Consider the following 24,834-nt stretch of genomic DNA (forward strand, 5'->3'; position numbering starts at 1 on the left):
TGGCCTCTCCATACTGTCAATCTTATTGATGAGATTGTAAAAGTTTGCCTCCTCATCCACTGAATTACTAAGAAAGGTTAATAAGTTTTGAAACTCACCTCCCTGGTGTGAAGAAATGAGAAATATTCAGAAGTTTTTATATTTGGAAGATCTTGGAGGGAGTAGCAATGTGCCAAATTTTAAATACTCTCCATTGTTTATTAGGATTAGGATACTGCGATAGCTTGGGGGGGGATTCATAGCTCATTAACATATCTTTTAATTTAACATAAGGGATCACATGGTGTGGGAATGTCAACACATTCAAATAACATTTGGACCTTCTACAATGTAAGATCCTAGAGGAGTCAATATTCCAGCAAGAGACACATATATAAGGCCAGGAGCATCAAACACCCAAATGCACAGAAGAAAGGCTGCAGCGACATTGACAACCCAGCTCAACCATGGCAACAGACCAGTGAGAAGAACCAATGAAAATAAGAGTAAAGTAAAATAAAAGTGTGTGTGTGAGTGAATATGTATATAATATATATGCATGCATATATATATATATATATACACACACAATTACATATATGTATAATATAAACACACACTATATATATATATATATATATATATATATATATATATGTATAAATTCCATATTCTAACTTATGCACAGTTTTCCCATTGCTTTTGTGCACAGTTTTCCCATTGCTTTTGTTGTTCATTTTTCTTTAATCCTTTGTTGGGCCACCTCAGTTGGTCTGTTGGACTGTCTGTCTGTTTCTCTTTTGTGCTGGCTTGGAAACTTCTTTACCGCTTCTTTGATCAGTACACAAAGCTCAAATAATGCAGTAAATACCCCACACAAACAGCTGGACAGTTTAGTGAGAAGCTTTCTGCTTTGATGACAGTTGATACTCCATATCAACTCTGACAAAACAGTTAACCTCATCATTGCTTATCAGGAGTACCTTAGAGACCCTTAACAATGAAAGATCTACACAAAGCTGTCAAAAAAACTGTGTTGGGTAAAACAGAGAGACAGAAATATCTAGGACCTTATTAAAACTTTAAAATTCCTTATTAAGGACTTTTGCAGAGCTTTATAGTTTATGGACTCTATTAAATTTTTATAGACCCTAAAGACCTTACATAAACCTTACTAAGGGTATTATAAATCCATCAGAGTCCTATATAAATCAACTCAGCTTCCACTTCTAGATCCTCATATAGAGCCCGATACAGTATTACGATTACCCGAAGCCCATGAGCTCCACTGTTGTCCTTGCATCATTTAAAAAAGAATAAAAGAATGAACAAATCCTCTACAAGTCACAATGGCAACAACAACATCCCAAATTAGCTGTTGCTACACTTACCCTAGCCTTACAGGAAATCTGAATATCAATCCTAATCTATCTATGATACTAACTGTTCATCTACCAATATAAATAGTCCTATGAGGCAATCTTCATGTTACACATGCATGCACACACATACATACATAATCTGAAAATGTAGCCAGTATGCAAGTCAGCCAGGCTTGCGCAATTATTCTGTTAGCTCTTTATTTTTCAGGAGACTAGACATGTATTATATAAGTATGTATGAAAGTACATATGTGTGAGTATGTATATATGTGTGTGCACACACACACACACACACACACAAATGATACACATATATTCATATATATATATATATATATATACATACAAACACAGACACATATACATGTTTTTGTGTATGTATATACACGTGTGCATGTATATATCTGAAAATGTATCTCTCTCTCTCTATATATATATATATATATATGTCTATGTATGTATATAAGTTTTTATATATATATCTTTTTATATCTATATCTGTGTGCGAGTGCATGTGTGTGTGTGGATATCAACATATAATACATACACACATTTATATGGACATCAACATATAATACATACACATATTTAGTCACAAACACACACAGGCACAAAGTTAAGAAACACCAGCAAACTTTAAAAAATAAACCTCGAAACAATAACAATCCCTCGAACAGAAACAGCTCTAAGCCCTCAATAAACAAAATACTTATTATAAACAACCCATCATTGAATAATTGTTACTTCTATCATCTATTAAAATATCTTCATATATTATAGCAAATATGAATTGTCAATCCATAACAGCCACACATTCACTCAACTGGTATAGTACAGGTAGTAGAATGACTTCTGTAGAGTACTGCAGCAGACTGACTTCATATGTCACACACTAAATAGAAGGGTTTGAACTTCAACTCAACCCACAATTAATACCAATTCTACTCCAATCAAACATACATTCAGCTGGTACAGTGCACCCTATAGTAGAGTGTAATGTAATACCATAGCAAGTACACATTGTCAAATGTCAACAAATCCATTCCAGACACAACCAACAAAATTTGTCAAACACTCCACTATCAGCCAAACTTATATAACACAACCACACAACTCACAAGCAACCCTCCCGCCTTACACAAACTCATTCATGCTCAACTTGCATAATACACCCATCCCATAGAGTGACTTAAAGTGTCACACTCAATAAGAATTATTGAACTTGAACACCCACACCTCATTCAACCACTCATTCAACTTGTATAATACACCCTATAGTAAAGTGTCTTTGAACGCCAAAGTGAATAGGAATTGTCAAACTTCAACAGATATACACCCCGTCCAGGATACGCGTGGTTACCGCAGTAAACCTCTAGGTGAGAGTCTCGCCTGTAAACTGGAATTATCTCATCAGTGGGTGGACGATGCTGATTGCTACTACTGCTTGGACCTGTGCTAGAGGCTGCTGCTCTTGATGGTGAATTGGTGCTACCAGAGGCTAAAGCAGAAATATTTGCAGTGGAAGAAGTGTGGCCTTTCTCTGGGTCAGAATTTGGTGATTTGGCATCTAAAAGAAAGATAAGTGAATGATTATATATATACATAAATATACACAAACAAATATATATACACAAACATACATACACACTCACATACATACATTCATACATACAATCATACACAGTGGTAATTTTTGTCATCATTTAATGTCTGTATTCCATACTGGCATAGGTCAGATGCTCCAATGTCTGTTGTGGCATGGTTTCTACGACTGAATACTCATCCTAATACCCTCCACTTTATAGCATGTACAGGATACTGTTTTTTTTTTGTGTTACTGATACGAGTGAGATTACTAAATGACTTGCAAGACAAGGCAGAAGCTTCCTCAACTGATATGGGGGTGGGGTGTGGAGATGTATATGAAAGAAGAGAAGGTAGCTTTGTATGAGGTGTTGGAAGGCTAAAGTATGATAGAGGATCAAATACAGGTGTTTTGTGATAGAGGAGATATGATGATATCCCACATTATATAGAGGTGGGATCAGCCAGAAAGAAGATAGAAATGGTAATGACAAGATGCCAGAGCATCTCAAGATACAAGAAAGTAAGTATAAGAGCAAATATGGACAGTAGATCAAGGGAGAAAGAAGCAAGCTCCTGCGCCGATGGCACATTAAAAGCACCCACTACACTCTCAGAGTGTTTGGTGTTAGGAAGGGCATCCAGCTGTAGTAACATTGCCAGATAAGATTGGAGCCTTGTGCAACCACTGGCTTTCCAGACCTCAGTCAAACCATCCAACCTATACACGTAAAAAACACCATCCGAACGTGGTTGATGCCAGGTCTGCCTGACTGGCTCCCGTGCCAGTGGCATGTAAAAAGCACCAACCGAATGTGGCCAATGCCAGTACCCACTGACTGGTTCTTGTGTCAGTGGCACGTAAAAAGCACCGTCCAAACATGACCGATGCCAATACCCTCTAACTGGCCCCTGTGCTGGTGGCATGTAAAAAGCACTATCCAAACGTGATCAATGCCAGGCCCACCTGACTGTGCTGGTGGCACGTAAAAAGCACTCACTACACTCTCAGAGTGGTTGTGTTAGAAAGGGCATCCAGCTGTAGAAACATTGCCAGATCAGATTGGAGCCTGGTGCAGCCACTGGCTCTCCAGACCTCAGTCAAACCGGCCAGCCCATGCCAGCATGGAAAACAGATGTTAAATGATGATGATGACGGTAATATACATATATACATGCACAAATGTTGAATTTTAGCAGTCACTCTAGTGAAGCACAATTCTTTCACAAACTAGATTCTTCTCTACCACCACAGGATGACAGCCATCACATCAACTATAATACATTAAATACACATAATAGTTATACCAGTCTAACCACACAAGAATAAAGCATGACATGGGTAACACCTACTAGAATGAAACAGTATTTCCATTCACAAAACAACTAGTGTTACACACAACACCACAGTATTGATAAACATCAAACTCAAACTACTCAAAATCTCTCTCTCTCTCTCTCTTCATACACACACTTTCTCCCTAAAAATTATAGACTCAAAACTTCCCTTTCATCACACTGCAATCTATAAGCATAGCAAAAAGCCATCACATCACTATCATCTTCATTATACATTTTGCTGAGATATACATTCAAACATTACTCAAGTTAATTACATTAAACATTCATAAATAGCACAAATACTCATAATGCTCAACATGAGTCACCTCACATCATCATTGCACAAGTCATTCAAAGATGTTGCCTACATGAAACAACACATCATTCAAAATATATACATGCACAAAACATTCCACCAAACTAAAAATACATGATAGTCACTACATAAACACTATCACCTCACTCGTTCAAAGCACTCACCAAAGAAAGCAATTCATCAAACTGCATGAATATCTTCGTATCATACAGCACTTGAATTTCTCAGAAATTCACTAAGGGAAAAAATTCATTCCATTTTGAAGACAGACACCGAAAACATACTCAACACCAAACTACACACTTTGTTCAAATGAAAGCCATTACACCAATATCATTATATTCACTACTAGTCACTAAGACAAGCTCCTCCATATAAAAGTCATACTCAGATAAAAATATAATAATATCATCTATACTAGTTTCACTCAAAATGCACAAGTGAGTACACAAGTTAAGACAAATCCTCAACTCATAACAAACATGACATTCATTCAAGCACACACAATGATAAACACAAGATCAAGATCACTTTGCACAACACTATAGTTATACAAAAACTTGCCCACATGCATTGCATTTAACTATGATACAAAAATTTATCACCCAACCAACTCATACATACTAAATACTCAAAGATGCCACCACAAACAGCATAACATTTGACAAAACACTTTACCTGCATCGTCCAAGTCATCTTCATCCTCTTCATCATCATCAGGATCACTTGAATCGCTAACATGTATACTAACAGCATTTGAGTGGGAGATGGTCCACTCAAAGTAGACTCCAAAGCCAATATCATAACTGTCTGTAGCAAACTCCCAAAACAGGCAACTACCATCCTGGTGTGTTGGTACCCTCACCTGCAATATAGTGTTTGTATATAAATAAACATAATCAATTAAAGTTGATAATTCATTCCTAACTAATTCTTATGCAGTAATAGTTCCTCTTCCAGTACAAATAACTTGACTTTTCCACAAGGATCCTTAACCCTCAAACTGTACAACCTGCTCTGACAAAGCATCTCTAAGCAATACCATCTGATCAAAAGCTAACCAATGTAAATGAATAACAAATAAAATCCTTTAGAAGTTCATTGTTCTTGCTGAACACACTAAAGAAGAAACTCGGAGAGCGAGTGGATTCAGTAGGCAGAAACAGAAAGATGATCATCGTCTGTGTGTGTGTGTGTGTGTGTACCTTTGGGTTTGTGCGTGTTCCTCACCACTGCTTGACAATCAGTGTTGGTCTGTTTACATCCCCATAATTTAATGGTTTAGTGAAAAGAGAATGACAGAATAAGTACCAGGCTCAGAAGAAAACATAAGTACTGCTGAGGATGATTTGTCTAACTAAACTCATTAAGATGGTCCCCCAGCATAACAGTACAATGACTGAAACAAGTAGGGGAAAATAAACTGTATAACATGTATTAAGTACTCTTTTACTGTAGTTAGAATTACGCACACACACACACACACACAATTTGTGGTTCACCCACTACAAGTTCATAATTGTAACTGGAGGATAATCTCATTGTATTTATTGTGCAACTCACCAAGTTTGGTGGAAATTTGAATTGGAATTATCTCAAATTGTGTATCATTAAGAACCTATGATCAATTATGACTTAACTGTTTTGTTGCACTTATAGCAGGAGTTGTACAAGTAAAATTCTGGAATAAGGTTCTACCTTTATTGAGGTGTGCAGCTGCTCATCAGAGGGATGATAAGGGTATGGTTTACTAGTTGAATGGTTAATTTGGTGTAGGTGGCAATATGTAATGAAATGCAGCACAATGAAAAAGTAAAGACGCTGCAACCATCAGAGAAATGGCTATGCTTAATATGAAATAAAGGAGTTGAGAGATATTTCATGAAGTGCAGTGGAATTGCAAGTAAGCAAATAGAGAAAGTAGACTTCATATGTAGCAGTACACATTTATTAAGAAGACATATGAAATAGACTCCATCAAATGCCTTGATGGTTCTCTAGAATTGGTTGTATGCATGCAGGCATATTTATATTACTATTTATAAATACACAAAGTCAAACCACTTACCGTGACAGTTTCGCCTGATCCAACCCTGATGACGCAGTCCTTCTCTTGACTAAGAGCAGATTTGAACTCCTTCATCTCACCTCTGGTCCAAAGGGAGGCTGCAGCTAGTGGAGGTAGTTCACCTGAAGTAATATAAGTGTATTTTTTATATATATATATATAATATATATATATATATATATTGACCTTCATTAAGGTCAATATGTATTTTATTCAATGTAAGGTTTTTCCTCGAATTTTATAATTTTTATAATTTTTATACATATATATTTGAGCTCATTTTTGTTTATCGCTTGAAAATTGACCGTTATTTCTAAAGGGCCAATCAAAGAAGTCCATTTTTAAAGGTGTAGCGTTTGTAATAGTCTGGATAGAATTGACATATCGGTTCCATTCTAGCAAAAACTGTCCAATGAACGGCAACGGGAAACTCAGAGTAACAGGTTTTGTTGAATTTTCTGCTGCTTTAAATAAAGTATATATATATATATATGTGTGTGTATATATATATATATATATATATATATATATATATGTGTGTGTATATATATATATATATATATATATATATATATATGTGTGTGTATATATATATATATATATATATATATATATATATATTATATATATATATCATCATCGTTTAACATCCGCTTTTTATGCTAGCATGGGTGGAGGCACATGGTTCAGTGGTTAGAACATTGGGCTCAAAATCATGAGGTAGTGAGTTCGCTTCCATGGCTGGGCTGTGTGTTGTGTTCTTAAGCAAGACACTTTATTTCACATTGCTCCAGTCCACTCAGCTGTAGAAACGAGTTGTGACATCACAGATACCAAGCTGTATTGGTCTTTGCCTTTACCTTGGACAACATCAGTGGTGTAGAGAGGGGACACTGGTATGCATGGGCAACTGCTGGTCTTCCACAAACAACCTTGCCCAGACTTATGCTTCAGAAGGGAACTTTCTAGGTGTAATCCCATGGTCATTCATAACCAAAGGGGTATGGCTTTACCCTACATATATATATATATATGTTAAATGATGATGATGATGATGATGATGACACACACGCGCGCACTCACGTATGTATTTATTGATTGAGAGACTGACAGGTAGACAAGCAGACAGACAAGTCTATGTAAAGGAGACTACATTGGGCCAGTTGTAATCGGTTGCTTTTATTGTTCAGTCCCTTGAGTCATGTTAACTTTTGTCATTGCTCTATCATCTTGGCCATATGGCCTTGACTATACATATCTCAGAATACCGAGTATTCCTATAAACCGTCTACCTATTGCATACGTCTCTTATTTATCATTCATGTACCTAAAACACATTCCACAGACTTGGTAAAATGACTACTAAGAGAGCAGGCCATGGGTTTGTGAGGTCCTGTTAATCATGTTAAAGATAGTGTTAGAGCCATGGAAAACGTATCTAGTACATTCTGCAAAGTGGTTGGTGTTATGAAGGGTATCTAACAGCAGAAACCAAGCCAAAAATAAAACAGGTGAAATACAGTTCTCTGACCCATCTAGGTGAACAGTACACCCACATAAATGCTGACCCAGACAGTGAAATTCCAACATATCCCAACATGGAAACTGGGCATAAAACAATGATGATATATATATATATATATATAATAAAAAGTAACAACAAAAGAATGAGACCTTGATATTAAATAAAGGATTATTTATATATATTATAATTTAAAACAAACAGTAAGTTGTCATTATAGTACTTGGAGTTTCGAATCTTGGAGTGAATAGCTACAATGTATTCTCATCAGCTATTAAGGACAATAGACACTATAAAAATCATTGAATAAACAGGAAGTTACTCTAATAGGTAGAAAAGAGAAAAAGAAAAGATAAAAATACATGCACCATATTCTCACAATACATAGACATAAACCTCCTGTGTTCATAACATCTACATATGTACACACTCAAACATGTATACATACATGTACATACACACACACAAACGTGCATGTATGTACTCAGACATACACATATCCACACACACACACACACACCATCATCGTTTAATGTCCGTTTGCCATGCTAGCATGGGTTGGATGGTTCGACCAGGGTCTGGGAAGCCAGGAGGCTGCACCAGGCTCCAGTCTGATCTGGCAGTGTTTCTGCAGCTGGATGCCCTTCCTAACACCAATCACTCCGTGAGTGTAGTGGGTGCTTTTTACATGACTCTGGCACAGGGGCTAGAGGAGGCTGGCAATGGCCATGTTTGGATGGTGCTTTTTACGTGCCACCGGCACATATCACAACTACAATTTCCATTTGATTTTTATTTTGATGTACTTGACTCAATAGGTCTCCTCAAGCACAGCAGATCACCCTACAATCAAAGGTAAGCATAGCAGGCTGTCCTGCGATCCATGAACTCACTTCATTTGTCATGTCTTTGCAGTCACAGCATATCTCCAGAGATCTTGGTCTTTCGTCATTACTTCTGTGAGGCCCAACATTTGAAGGCCTCACACATGTATATATGTATATGTGTACGCAACTTCGTCCTCATATACACATAGGTGTTTGCATGCGTTCACATAATACATATATATTTAGACATCTATACATATAAATATATGTATGTGTATATATATATGTGTATATATATATATATATATATATATATATATATATATATATGCTGTTGGTACATACATAAATGGTGGACTCTGCTGCTGTAGACGATAGATAAAGGTTCTGCGATTTCTTGCTAAAAAAACCTGCACAGCTAATTTATTTATAGTGATCAAATGTTTGTGCTGTACATTAGCTCACTTCTTCCATCAACATTGCCTGTACAGATAAATGGTGTACTACAAATCAAATGTCAAAGTGATCGCAGAGCAACATGAATAAAGTTTTCAGTTCAAGAACACAGTGCACTACTCAATCTGAGAATTGAAAAGATGATCTTGAGTTTGGAGTACACCTTAACCACTAGGCCACATTTTTTCACATACATACATACACACACACTATAATAGATTTGGTAATAGAAAGCGGCACTGGTAAGCATCTGCTAAGCACCAATACATGCAACTCTTAGCCTTTGAGTCAGTTTGTAACTTCTGCCAATTAAATATATAACATATTATATATACACATATATAGTACAGAAGTGGCTGAGTGGTAAGAAGCTTGCTTCCCAACCACATGGTTCCAGGTTCAGTCCCACTGCATGGCACCTTGGGTAAATGTCTTCTACTATAGCCACAGACAAACCAAAGCCTTGCAAATGGATTTGGAGAACAGAAACTGAAAGAAGCCCACAATGTATGTGTGTGTGTATTTGTGCCTTCATCATTGCTTGACAACTGATGTTGGTGTGTTTATGTCCCAGAAACTTAGCAATTTGGCAAAAGAGACCAATAGAATAAGTACTAAGCTTACAAAGATATGTTTGACTAAAGGCAGTGCTCTTGCATGGCCACAGTCAAAATGACAATGCTAGCATGGAAAACGGACGTTAAATGATGATGATGATGCTGATGAAGTAAAAGAATAAAATATATACATCATCATCATCATCATCGTTTAACGTCTGTTCTCCATGCTAGCATGGGTTGGATGGTTCGACCGGGGATCTGGGAAACCAGAAGGCTGCACCAGGCTCCAGTCTTATCTGGCAATGTTTCTACAGCTGGATGCCCTTCCTAACGCCAACCACTCCGTGAGTATAGTGGGTGCTTTTTACGTGCCACCTGCACAGGTGCCAGGCGAGGCTGGCAACGGCCACGGTCGGATTGGTGTATTTTATGTGCCACCGTCACGGAAGCCAGTCGAGGCGGTGCTGGCATCGGCCGCGAGTCGGATAGTGCTTTTTACGTACCACCAGACCAGGGATCCTGGCTGGTTCAATTCGATTTCGATTGCCCCAACATGTCTTCGCAAGCAAAGAGGGTTGGCATGGGTGCCTGTCGTACGGTTGGATTGGTGTATTTTACGTGCCACCGGCACGGAAGCCAGTGTAGGCAGCGCTGGCACCGGCCACGAGTCGGATAGTGCTTTTTACATACCACCAGACCAGGGATCCTGGCTGGTTCAATTCGATTTCGCTTGCCCCAACATGTCTTCGCAAGCAAAGGGGGTTGGCATGGGTGCCTGTCATTGGATGAGGTCCTATATCGACTTCGCTTGCCTCAACAGGTCTTTGTGTCCAAGGGAGGAAAGGCATTCATAAGTGGGCTGGGCTCACTTGTCCTGCCTGGTCTTCTCACGTACAGCATATTTCCAAAGGTCTCGGTCGCTGGTCATTTCCTCAGTGAGGCCTAAAGTTCGAAGGTCGTGCTTCACCACCGCGTCCCAGGTTTTCCTGGGTCTACCTCTTCCACGGGTTCCCTCAACTGCTAGGGATTGGCACTTTCTCACACACCTATCTTCATCCATTCTCGCCACATGACCATACCAGCGCAATCGTCTCTCTTGCACACCACAACTGATGCTTCTTAGGTACAACATTTCTCTCAAGGTGCTAACGCTCTGTCGAGTATGTACACTGACATTACACATCCATCGGAGCATACTGGCTTCATTCCTCACGAGCTTACGCATGTCCTCAGCAGTCACGGCCCATGTTTCACTGCCATGTAGCATGGCTGTTCGTACACACGCATCATACAGTCTGCCTTTTACTCTGAGCGAGAGGCCTTTAGTCACCAGCAGAGGTAAGAGCTCCCTAAACTTTGCCCAGGCTATTCTTATTCTAGCCGTTACACTTTCAGCGCACCCACCCCCACTACTGACTTGGTCACCTAGATAACGGAAGCTATCAACTACTTCTAGTTTTTCCCCCTGCAAAGTGACGGAAGTTGTTTTCTGCAGATTTTCGGAAGTTAATGCTCCGAGCATCTGCCACATACAAAAACTATCTTCCCAGTTAGCCTACCTTTGACATTGCTGCACCTCTTATGTGTCCATAGCTTACACTGGGTACATCTTATAGAGTTTCTACCTACACCTTTTCTACAGATCAAGCAGGGCCATCTTCCTGAAGACATTTGTGGATTGTCTACCTTCCTACTTATTAGTACTTTGGTTTTAGCTAGGTTGACTCTAAGGCCCCTCAATTCTAAACCCTCCTTCCACACCTGGAACTTCTCCTCCAGTTCTGATAGTGACTCAGCAATTAGAGCAAGGTCGTCAGCGTAGAGGAGCTCCCAGGGACAACCTGTCTTGAATTCCTCCGTAATTGCCTGGAGGACTATGATAAATAGGAGGGGGCTGAGTACTGAACCCTGGTGGACCCCAACCTCTACTTTGAATTCTTCTGTGTACATGTTGCCAACCCTAACCTTACTTACGGGATCTCTGTACATGGCTTGCACAGTCCTCACCAGCCATTCATCTATCCCTAGTTTCCTCATTGACCACCAGATAAGGGATCGGGGGACCCTATCAAAAGCTTTCTCCATGTCAACGAAAGCCAGGTACAGGGGCTTATCTTTGGCTAGGTATTTCTCCTGCAGCTGCCTTACCAGGAATATAGCATCAGTGGTACTTTTCCCTGGCACGAACCCAAACTGCATCTCATCTAAACTAACTCTCTCTCTAATTAGTTGGGCTATGACCCTCTCCGTAACCTTCATTACTTGATCCAACAGCTTGATACCTCTGTAATTATTTGTATCTAGGGCATCACCTTTACCTTTGTAGCAGTTGACTAGTATGCTGCTACACCAGTCATTGGGTATGACTCCTTCGTGTATCACCTGGTTGACTATACGGGTGACTAGGTTATAGCCGACACTGCCAGATATTTTGAGCATCTCTGCAGTAATTCCTGATGGGCTTTCCCTGTCTTCATTTTTCTAATTGCCTTAGCTACCACGGAACTATCAACTCGGATAGCTGGTCCCTCTGTTGGGTCAACATTCGGCAGACTCTCTTTATCCCATCCATTTTCTTTATTCAGCAACCTTTCATAGTGGCATCTCCAAACCTCTCTCTTTGCATCCTTATTTAGCGCAAGTGAACCATCATCCATGCGAACACACTTCTCTCCTACCACATCACGATTCTCTCTCACACAGTCTTGCAACACGAAATACCTCAAGTCTTTCATCCTCACGGCTCAGAACATTGGCAAATTTTTTCTTATTCGCTTCCCTCTGACTAATACATACATATATACATACATACATATATATATTATATATATATATATATATATTATATATATATATAATATTATATATATATATATATATACACACACACATATATATATATATATACACACACACACATATATATACACACACATTTATATATATACACACACACACACACATATATATATATATATACTGTTGATATATAGTGTTGGCTTACAACTATATATATTCTGCAGTACAGTAAAGAATATGAAAGAGAGCAAGAGAAAGAAAGATACATACCCATATCTCCATAACCATCGGCAGCACTCCCATGGATGGCAGCCTCATCTTCACCATCAACTTCCTCAGCCATCGCTGGGTCATTGGAGTGTGGTGTGTTGTTATTGTTATTGTTCGTAGAGTAGCTATTATTGTTGTTGTTGTTATTGTACAACCCTTCATTTTGCTGGGACAAGCTAGAATGAGCTGGTTGTGGGACTTGTGATAGTGATAAAGAGTGTTGTTGTTGGTGCGGTTGCAGTGTACTGTCTGCCACTGATGATGATGGTACCACTGTTGGTGCGCTGCCAGGGATACCAAATAAACTTTTAGCATGTGGGGGCACAAATGCTGAATTATGCAATCCATCAGCCTGTTCATTGGTTGCAGCATTACACATACTGGTTGAACTTACTGTAGAAGCAGTAGTGGTAGTACTAAGAACAGTATTGCTGTTTGCATTTGTTGTGTTTATATTACTGTTGAGAGTAGTGTTTTTGTCATGGCCACTATTATAGTTGTACATGTTATAATTCATGCCCATATGATTACCAGCTGCTGCAGTTGTTCTAGCTCCAGCAGGCCAGGGTGGGCCTTGCTGTGTGTTGGTCACTCCTGTGGCATTGCTATTGCCAGCAATAGTATCAGAACTAGCAGTAGCATCTGCTGCCCCTGTGGCTGCAGTTGGTGTCACTGTTCCTGTTGTAAGTACATTCATACCAGCTGAAAGACCAGACAATCCGACACCACTGTTTCCAGCTCCAGCTGCAGTCGAATGAGTTTCACCTTGTACAATATTCTGAGAGAAGTCATTACCACCACAACCGGCCGGCCTACGACCATGGTTAATTCCACACCCCTCACCATCAACTGACCAATGATTATCATTATTATTATTATTATTACTACTACTTGCCCCACCACCATCAGCTGACCCAGGATTATTATGGTTCTTATCATGACTGACACCACAACCATCACTACTACTATTGCTGATGTGATTATTTTGAGAAAACTGGTTAGCATGGGCCATTTTGCTACCAGCTCCTCGAGTTCTACTGCTTGCCAAGCCTTCTTTATTATTATTATTACCACTACCACTACCAGGGCAAACTGTGGATGTCGATGAAGAAACAGCATTGTCATAGCAAGGAGCTGTGGGATGCCTGTTCAAAGACTGCAACTGGATATATTGTTGCTGTTGATGTATCAATTGCTGACGGTAGACTTGCTGCATGTATTGGTGGAAATGTTGCTCTTGTAGCTGGCCAATCAGCTCTTCTTGCTGTATGTAGAAACAAAAAAATATATACATTATTGTGTGTAAGTGTATATCTGTGTAGATGTATTTAGTTCTATATTTGTGTATGTGTACATGTGTATGCATTTATGCATGTGTGTTTTTTACTTGTTTGAAGGAAGTAACAGAAATTCCAAAGTGTTGACCGCCTGAAAAGGAATGACTAAGCACAATGATTAGTGTAGAGCCAGAGAAGAAGGGAGGTTTGGATCCAAAAAGGATGATGGGAGGAGAAATGAGTGGGTTGGAGGTGCCTGAGTGGCGTAGATAGAAGACCAGATCAGGGGAGTAGGGACTATTACAGTAGCAATAGAAAAATCAGAGAGCAAGAGAGAGGAGACAGTATATTTGTGGGCCAAAGGCTGGAGAGTGTTCATAAAGGATTGAATGCCAATCAGTTAAGTGGCCGTTTTGTGGATGTGGTCCAAGATGTCAGTATGTGGAGCAATCACACAGACCAAAATGTGATGGGCCACACATGCACATTGTAGTATGTCAGCATCTGTAAGGAGATGAATATCTTCAGGTCCTGAATTGAAGGCCTAATTTTGGGGATGTAGTTCAAGCTATGTGAAAGATGTGATTTCACTGAAAAAGATCTTCAGTGATAGTGAGACCCAACACTTGGAGATCTCTAGCCAAATACCATTCATGTTTAGAGGGGATGTAGTACATCACTTTTTTTTACTGTTAATAGGAACAAAGTTAGAAGGGACCCACTTGAAGATGACCTTGAAGCTTCCCCATATAGAATTAATGCAAGTTTGGCATGTGGTATTTTAATTATGTGTGGATGAGACGTGGTTATGGGAAGTTAAGAAGGAATGAAGGGTTGTTTCATCTGCATAGGAGTGGATGTTGTTAGACATGGCAGTAGGTAAGACAGTTTATGTATGGATGTGTGTGTGTGTATGTATGTATGTATATATATATATATATATATTAATATATATATATATATACACATACATACATACATACATACAGAGTTGACCCAAAGTCACATGACAGTAAATCAAACCTATTTAATTACAGATTTATTTATGTTTAACAACTGAATGAATTTAATGAAAATATCTAAATATGAAACATCATGAAAATTGTTCAAACTGAACTCCTCCGTGAGCAACACATTCTTCCATTCGAGTCAATACAGAATTACAGATACTATTTATGAAATTTTGATTTACTGTCAAATGACTTCTGGCCAACTATGTATATGCTAGCAGAAGCACCCGACGTTTCCAGGGAATGAAATTGTTCCTTATATAGTGGAAGAAAAAAGCAAAATATGTTGTATAGAAATTTGTTATTCTAAGTTCAATTTACTCTTCAATTGGGATACAATTTATTCTTTAATTGGGAAATCAATCCTGAATTCATAATACAAAATAATATTAATAATAATAAGAGTTTCTGGGTAAACAACATTCTTTGTTTTCTGGTTTGGAGCATAGACAAATAAGTCTGGCAAACTACCTACCCTGGAGCAACCAACAAAGTTGACCATGAAAAAAGCAAGCCAGTACATTTCAAAGTCTGACACTGAGCTTTATTAATAGACATTGTGAAGCAAAGTCACACTGGGAACTGTGTTTGTTTGAACTCAAATAACATGCCTATTGGCTTGATTGGAATTCTTGGAATGAAAATCTCTTCCCCAGAGGCACATCTAGTGATGATGGCAGCTTCTATCGCATTAGGTGGTAATGTCTTCACAATCAACCTTGCCCCATTGAATAATTTAGGTGTAATACTTGGGTAATTGTGGGTAAAGGAGTTTTATTACATCTCCGTCTACTTGATACAACTTAAAAAAGGCAGTAAGGGTAGTTTCTTTAGAAGGAAGTGCTTGTTGCAAGGTTGTTTGTTTTGTAAAGATAACCCTGTGGTCATTCTCTAGATCAGTGCTTTTCAAACTTTTTGCTGGAGCGGAACCCCAAGGAAACATTTCACTGGCTCGAGGAACCCCTGTGTAATAATTTAATTGTCCTATGCACACATATCTGCACTTTTATATCCAAAGTTTTAATATGGAATATCAAACCTCCTCATACCTCCTTGTACTCTACTTTTTATTGTATTTTATGTTGTTATATTTTATTTCACCCCACTCCTTTACTTTCTCAACTGCATTACCCTATTATCTTACTATACACACACACATTCCTAACTTCATATACATATCTAAACACCCACACATATATACAAACATATCCATTATTAGTATGTAGATATTTAATGGTGCAGCAAACCTGTTGCCGATTCTTTGGATATTGGGCCTCAGCATACTGTTGGAACTGGACAGCTGTTTGCTGATTAAGGGCTGCTCGTATCTGCATCCTGGATGTAGAAAAACAGAAATTCTTAAATGAGTAATATTTATACACACAGACAGATATATGTACACATACACACAGATACATATAGATATGTGTGTGTGTTTGTGAATTTATATATGCACAGTATTTTTATAGCCAAAAGAAATTATATATTTACACACACATACATATATATATATATACACACACACACACACACTGATATATGTATATTCTCTTTTACTCTTTTACTTGTTTCAGTCATTTGACTGCGGCCATGCTGGAGCACCGCCTTTAGTCGAGCAAATCGACCCCAGGACTTATTCTTTGTAACCCCAGTACTTATTCTATCGGTCTCTTTTGCCGAACCGCTAAGTGACGGGGACGTAAACACACCAGCATCGGTTGTCAAGCAATGCTAGGGGGACAAACACAGACACACAAACACATACACGCACATACATATATATATATATACATATATACGACAGGCTTCTTTCAGTTTCCGTCTACCAAATCCACTCACAAGGCTTTGGTCGGCCCAAGACTATAGCAGAAGACACTTGCCCAAGATGCCACGCAGTGGGACTGAACCCGGAACCATGTGGTTGGTTAGCAAGCTACTTACCACACAGCCACTCCTGCGCCTACAATTATTTATATATTGTTTATCTATTACATTTTTCAATCATAGGTCTGCAGCCAAGCTGGCACACTGCCTTGAAGGGTTTTAGTCAAGCTGACCCCAGTACTTACTTTTTAAGTCTGGTACTCATTTTATTACTGAACTGTTAACTGTTAAGTCACAGTTACAGGGACATAATCAAATCAAGACCGGTTGTCAACCAGTTAAATGGGTTGGTCAAACACAGACTCAAAGATACATACAAGGTAGTTGTTTAAGCCAAGGCTAGTTTACTTCCCAAGATGCTGCACAGTGAGACTGAACCTCAAACCATGTGGTTGCAAAGTGAGTTTCTTAGCCACAAAGCCATGTCTGCATCTATATAAAATATATTTATACATGGAAATATTGATATATAGGCAGGAATTACATGTGGTATGCAAGCTGTGCATGCACAAGAGATGCAGTAGAATAATAGGAAGGTTATCATGGAAGGTTGTATTTGTATATGGAAGATCACAGAAGGAAGATTTCACATACAACAAGTGCACTGGAGCATTAAGCACACTCAGAAAATAGATTCTTTCAAAAGTTTAGATAGATCTTTGGAAGTAGTTGATGACTTTAGTTACTTAGCTCCAAAGTAAGTACCAGATGATGTCTGTTACTGAGGAGGCACAATCACATCAAAACATTTGTATCTGATACATCACTGATGTCACGTATAAACATACACATCTTAAAAAGGTAACAATGTTTACAAATTTTTTTGCCTTGCAAGTACTTGGTGACCCTGTCAGAGCAGGTGCCACTTAAAAGCACCCAGTCCATACTGTAAAGTGGTTGGTGTTCAGGACATCCAAATGTAAAAACCTTGTCAAAAGTGACCTTGACTGTGCTTGTGCCATGTAAAAAGCATCACTCACCTCGCCTGTGCTTGTGCCACGAAAAAAGCACTAAGTCTACTCTGCTGAGTGGTAGGTGTTAGGGAGGGCATCCAGCTGTAAAAATCCTACCAAAACAGTCACAGAAGTCTGGTACAGGCTTTGGCCTGGCCAGCTCTTGAGAAACCATCCCACCCATGCTAGCATGGAAGGCAGATGTTAAACGATGATGATGATACTACTAATCAGTTTATGCATACTCATAAAGTATAAAACTATAGATACTCACTCTTGTTCTAGCTGATGTTCTCGTTGCAACTGTTGACGCCTTGCAGCCTCAATTTCCATCTCTTGTCTAAGACGTTCTTCTTCTTCTAAACGCCTGCGTTCTAATTCTTCTTGTCTATTGTAGTGGAAAGGGAAAATGAATATAAGCCATTAGGGTATGTGAACAAATATGAATGCGTGTGTGTGTTTATTTGATATGTCCATTGATGTACATATAGTGAATTCAAAAAGGTGCCCACAATTGTTGTTGGAAAGATGGCAGACAATCTAGTGGGCTTCTACCTGGTTGGTGCTAAGGGTCAAGGTTTTAATGTATTTATGTCCAGAGAAGCAAGATGTTCAAGATATGGTAAGTGACTAACAGAGGGAAATTTATCTGGTTGCGTTTCATCGGACAGCTGCTAGTAGATTGATCAACCCTTAAGCTCATTGCAGAGATCTTTGCCAGTAGTTTATGTGGCACAAAATTAAAAGCTTTGGTAAAACTGAGATAGAAAACACCCACAATGAGCTGCCATAGGTAATCCAAGTGATGTCTTCAACAAATATGAGGAGTTGACTACAGCAGCTGGAGGTAAAGATAAATCCAAATTTGAAGTTCAAATAAGGTTTAAGAGTATCAGAAGTTCCAGAGTGTTTTTCTGACACAAGACTCGATCAATTTGGTGTTATAGTTATTGCAACTACCAAGTGAATAATTAACAGATGATGTACAGTTAACCTTTTTGAACAGAGGAATAATGCTGGAAATTTCCTGCTGTTTTGAGGGAATGCAATTACTAAGGCATAATAGGAAGAGAAGCAAAAGCTGATGCACTAGAAAGAAGTCATAGCATTTGGAAAGTAGATAAATAACACCATCAAAACTAGGAGGGGTCATAGTTGGACATACATTTGAGGTGGTGTTGCAGCATTGCAGGAATAAATTCAATGCATGTTATGGACTTTGGTGTCAGTGAAGATGGTACATTTGGATTTTCAACAGTAAAAATGCCAGCACAGCATACACAATTAAGTTCTGCACACTTTTTAGGACCAGTAATCTGACATGTTTGGGGATTGCAGAGAATTCCAACTGGAAAGTGAGGAGTCTGTCTCTAATGCATGCACATACTTCCAGAACACTGAGTTGGTTACTGTGCATTATCTAAATTTAAGTATTACAAAGGGAGGGAGAGAGAAGCGGGAAAAGGAAGATATGAAAGAGAAGGAGAGAGAAAGGTATGAAAGAGAAGGGAGGAGCAGGTAATGAAGATATGAAGGAAAGAGAAAAAAAAAAGGTATAGAGTGAGAGGGGTGTTGTAAGAAAAAGATAAAGTGAAAAAACAATAGTGAAAAGAAAGAGGTTTCGTAACGAATTCGCAACTGTAAATTTTTCAAATAGAATGTAAACAAACAATACATCTTAACACAAATTTTTTTGTCATCCGGTATTACTAAAGATAAAACTAAATAAACAAAACAAGTAGGATACTTAGTACCAAGAGGTAAAATTCCAAACCTTGTTCTTGTATGAAGAAGTTTTGTTTCAAAGAAAAATCATGTGACACATGGCCACTAACGAAACTACGATTTATCACCATGTGCTTTCTTCTAGGATAACTCTGGCTAGCGTCACTGACTTTAATGTAATATATTGAACTTTTAGTGTAATATATTAAATTTTTTTACCAATATATCATAGTAGACTGTTATGAAATAACAAGTACCATGATTTTTTGTCAGTTTTAGTAGATTTTTTGTCGATTTAGGGAATCCCTCTTGGTTGCTTCAGGAGCACAAAAAGCACATCTTTCCACAATGAAACCAGAAGTATATATGTGTGTGTGTGTGTGTGTATATATATATATACACACACATACATATATATATAAATCTCTATATATACATGTATATACTTATGCATGTATACATATAGATCTATACATACATACATATATATACACATATACATATGTGCAGATGTATATACACATATATATGCATATTATATCTCTATATATATATATATATATATATACATGTATGCGTGTGAGATATATATGTGATATAAGTTTCACGTTAATAGTTTCAGTATTCCTCATGAAACTATTAAACTGAAAGTATCTCACATTACAAAAGAGATGTTATTGTTTCACTTTTGATACGTAATACTGAAACAGTGTAAGAGATAAAAGATTGCTCTGGACTCACATTAGGGAAGTTGGAAATTGTTTGGGTCCATGACACTGCATGGACCCTAAGTAAGGCATGTGTAAAATTTGAATGAAATCAGTTGGGTAGTTCTCAAGTTTTAGTGATGCACATATACAGACATTCTCAGCTTTATATATATATATATATATATATATATATAGACAGACAGATTAAAAAAGTATGGAAGACCCTCCATACAATAAACTATGTTCATTTATGTCCATTTATATGGGAGCTCTGGGCAAAATGTTATAGTGCATGACTCTCCTCAGGACATAAGTAATGTGTATGCAAAGTTTGGTGAAAATTGGTTGAGAATTGTGGAAATGTATGCATTACTCATTATACACACACATACTCTGATTTATATATACTAGATATATGAACACATATAAACACACACATCTTTACATACTTAAATACATAGGGATATACTGTAATGTAACAGTTGTAAAGAATACTCAAATATATATTATGACACACTACAAGCTTTATCTGACAAGGAACTCAATACAGTGTGTAGATATATATATCGAAAATGGACTCTTGATCTTGGTTGACAGCAGAGGGGTAACATATATATGTATGAATATATGAGCACCAAAGAAACATGAAAAACACATAACTACCATTATTACATACTCACTCTTTCCGTAGCTTGTCGTCCCTCTCGGTTCGGTGAGCTTGGACAAATGGCCGGAGCAGGGGACAGAGGCTATCAAGTGTTGTCACAAATTCAGCCATTGCTTGTGTCTGTGGCATGTCACCAAGAGCACGCCAAGCCTGTCTGATAGAAAAGAGATGGAATCATTATATATATATATATAGAAGGTGTATATGTATAGTTATTATCTGTTGTGTGGTATGTGTTATGAAAGACATCCAGCTGTAAAAATCCTACCAAAACAGTCTCAGAAGTTTGGTGCAGGCTGGCCTGGCTGGCTCTTGTGGTACCATCCCACCCATGCTAGCATGGAACATGAACGTTTGATGATGATGATACATACATATATACACACACACACACACACACACACACACACACATATAAAACTGTGGAAAACATGCCAGCACAAAAAAACATACGTTAAATGATGATGACGATATATATATGTATGTATGTATATATATATATATATATATATATATAAAAATACAAGTTAATCATATTTTCAATAAACAATTTAACCTCAATTTATTTGTCTTTGACTTTTCAAAAAGAGTGAGAGATATCTTAAATATTGAGATGTGATTGACAAAATATGAATGATTTTTAGTAAATGTATTCTTATTCAACTTGCCATATAAATGTATTACACACATATAGGTATTGAATTGCATGTATGTACATACATTATATACTAAATACACATACATCCCATGTGTGTGAGAGACAAACAGACACAGATACATGCACACATCTATACATGAAAATTCATAAATATATAACAGCAATGTTTTACATTGTCATTGAACAATTGGTTAGATAGTGAAATATAAAACAATGTAGAATGCATATGTAGACAGGAAGAAGCAGACAGAAACTAGACAAGAGAGGGAGCAGGAAAGAGAAATAAAAAAATTTAATTGCTTTAGACATTACACACATACATCCATATTTTGATCAATACTCACCTTCGATCACTCCCGACAACATCCAAAAATCCAACATCAGGGAAGGCTTCGGTTATACATCGCCCATGTGCTGCTTGTTTTGTATAAGCAACTAATTTGAGTTTGTCCTTGTAAGTGAGATGCACAGCTTTGCCTTGTTTATCTGAAGAGAAATAGGATTCCTGATGAGAAATACATATATAGTTGGAGGCAGAGGATAGAAGAGAGGGATGGATAGGTGTATGGATGAAAAGATGGAACATACATACAGACAGAAATATACAGGTAAAAAATAGATAATCACTCATTCACACTATGTGTGTGTGTGTGTGTTTGTATGCACACACCATATCCTTTCATTCTTTGTCTTGGAACCTGACACCTAAGTTCTCTGTCCAACTACAAGAATCTCAACCATTTATATTTCAGTCACTATAACTATTTTCATTTGATAAATCCACAACCAGAATGGATGAAACCAGTTGAGATCTAATATATTTAAATGAAATATTATATTTGGTTTTCTCCCTTTAAGTTGTTCAAATTTATTACAATAATTTTCTTAATGTTATTGTGCATTTTCACCCATTTCTTAGTGATAAAACACAATTTGTACATAAATTTCTAACCACTTTTCACTATATATAATCATCATTTAATGTCTATTTTCCATGCTGGCAATTTAATAGGAGGTGGCCAGCCAGAGAGCTTCCCAGGTTCCAATTGTCTGTTTTGGCATGGTTTCTACAGCTGGATGCCCTTCCTAACACCAACCACTTTGCAGAGTGTACTGGGTGTGTTTTACATGGCACCAGCATGATTATATATACACATATTGAGTTGGCAAGCAAGTAATTTCGTTTTCCGCAAATAGATAGAGTTATGATTTTTTTGAAGGACTTTTGTCGAGGTTATGATTTTTTTTTTTTCCTTTTGACATTTGACAGCCAGTACTTTTAGATTACTTTGGAAACAAATTGCAAGTAATTTTATTTATAGCTGTTAGGTTAGTGTCAATTTTAACATGGAATGCAAAAGCGAACAGTCACCATATTTTACTTTCTTTTTTTTTTTTTCTGTAAAGGCAAGAGAGCTGCTGAGGCTCACTAAGAGATATGTGAAGCTTATGGTATTGATTTCTTAACAGAACACACATCAGAAACGGTTTTAAAAATTCCATTCTGGAGATTTTTCACTCAAAGATGGCCAACGTCCTCTTTGACCTACTGAAATTGATGATGACAAAAGCAAAGCCATAATTGAATCTGATTGTCATATAACTGTGCGAGAGATCGCAGAGAAGTTAACTGTATCACACACAACAATTGGAAATCACTTAAAATGTCTTGGACTCATTAAAAAGCTCGATATTTGGGTTCCACAAAAATTGAAAGAGATTCACTTAACACAATGAATAAATATTTGCGATATGCATTTCAAAAGCAATGAAATCGACCTTTTTTTTAAATGAATCATCACTGGTGATGAAAAATGGATTGTCTACAATAACATCAGTCGAAAATGATCATGGTCCAAACATAATAAAACAGCACAAACCACATCAAAAGCTGAATTGCATAAAAAAACAGTTATGCTGTCAATTAAGTGAGATTACAAAGGTATTGCGTATTTTAAGTTGCTTCCAAGGAACCAAACAATCAATTCAGATGTTTACTGTCAACAACTAATGAAACTGGAGGAAGCAATCAAACAAAAAAGGCCAGAATTGGCAAATCAAAATGGAATCGTGTTCCACCATGACAAAGCTAGACCACACACATCTTTGATATTATTGGAACTTGGTTGGGAAGTGATGTCACATCTACCATATAGTCCTGACCTTGCACCATCAGATTACCATTTATTTTGAAGTTTGCAAAATTCTTTTAATAATAAAACTTTCAATAATGATGATTACTTGAAATCACGCTTGCTTCAGTTTTAGGCTGATAAAGACCAGAAGTTCTATGAGCGCAGTATCATGAAGTTGTCAGAAAGATGGTAAAAGATCATTAAACAAAATGGAAAATATATAAGTGATTAAAGTTCATTTTTTGTATGAAAAAATAAATGACTTATTTCACACTAAAAAACCAAAATTACTTTCTTGCCAACCCAACATATTGTCAATGTATCATATATCCCAAAAAAGAAGCACTATCATGCTGCATCAATTTTAACATAAGTGTCACATAATCTGTCCATTTATCTGAAGGGAGGAAAAAAAAAACCATTGATGCCAGCAGCAACAATAGCACCTTGAACTTTTTCCAAACCATTCTTACCCTGGCTACTATACCTTCAGAGAAATCACCTCCCAATGGCTAATTATATCTTCTAGATAACTACTACTAGTAAGCCATCCAAGCATTTAACAGAATTTATTTCTGGTATGCTCATAGTATGTAGTGCTATATTACATATGAAGCTAACATTCTCTTATGTGTCCATAATTACATTCAGTACAGCATAAAGAGCTTATACCTACTCCTTTCTTGCACATCGAGCAGAGATGTTTCCTTG

The 24,834-nt window shown here is 37.5% G+C and overlaps 1 protein-coding gene and 1 long non-coding RNA gene across 2 annotated transcripts in view; one reads left to right on the top strand and one right to left on the bottom strand.

Moving 5' to 3' along the window:
* Window positions 1–220: 220 nt before the first annotated feature.
* LOC118767240 lies at window positions 221–20,351 on the top strand. Its single transcript, XR_005003140.1, has 3 exons — window positions 221–501; window positions 19,712–19,722; window positions 20,315–20,351. It is a non-coding gene; the product is annotated as an uncharacterized LOC118767240 (long non-coding RNA).
* The window catches only part of LOC115222530 (Golgi resident protein GCP60), a 38,074-nt gene continuing 15,123 nt past the window's right edge, over window positions 1,884–24,834 (bottom strand). The window contains exons 3-10 of the mRNA XM_029792787.2: window positions 22,333–22,474; window positions 21,344–21,484; window positions 18,503–18,616; window positions 16,639–16,726; window positions 13,105–14,368; window positions 6,671–6,792; window positions 5,281–5,467; window positions 1,884–2,928 (exon numbers count right to left, since the gene is read on the bottom strand). Of these exons, the coding sequence (XP_029648647.1) occupies window positions 2,615–2,928; window positions 5,281–5,467; window positions 6,671–6,792; window positions 13,105–14,368; window positions 16,639–16,726; window positions 18,503–18,616; window positions 21,344–21,484; window positions 22,333–22,474 (2,372 nt within the window). The 3' untranslated portion in view covers window positions 1,884–2,614. The remainder of the gene's footprint in view (window positions 2,929–5,280; window positions 5,468–6,670; window positions 6,793–13,104; window positions 14,369–16,638; window positions 16,727–18,502; window positions 18,617–21,343; window positions 21,485–22,332; window positions 22,475–24,834) is intronic.

This window comes from Octopus sinensis, linkage group LG20, assembly GCF_006345805.1.
Source record: "Octopus sinensis linkage group LG20, ASM634580v1, whole genome shotgun sequence".
NCBI classification, from domain to species: domain Eukaryota; kingdom Metazoa; phylum Mollusca; class Cephalopoda; order Octopoda; family Octopodidae; genus Octopus; species Octopus sinensis.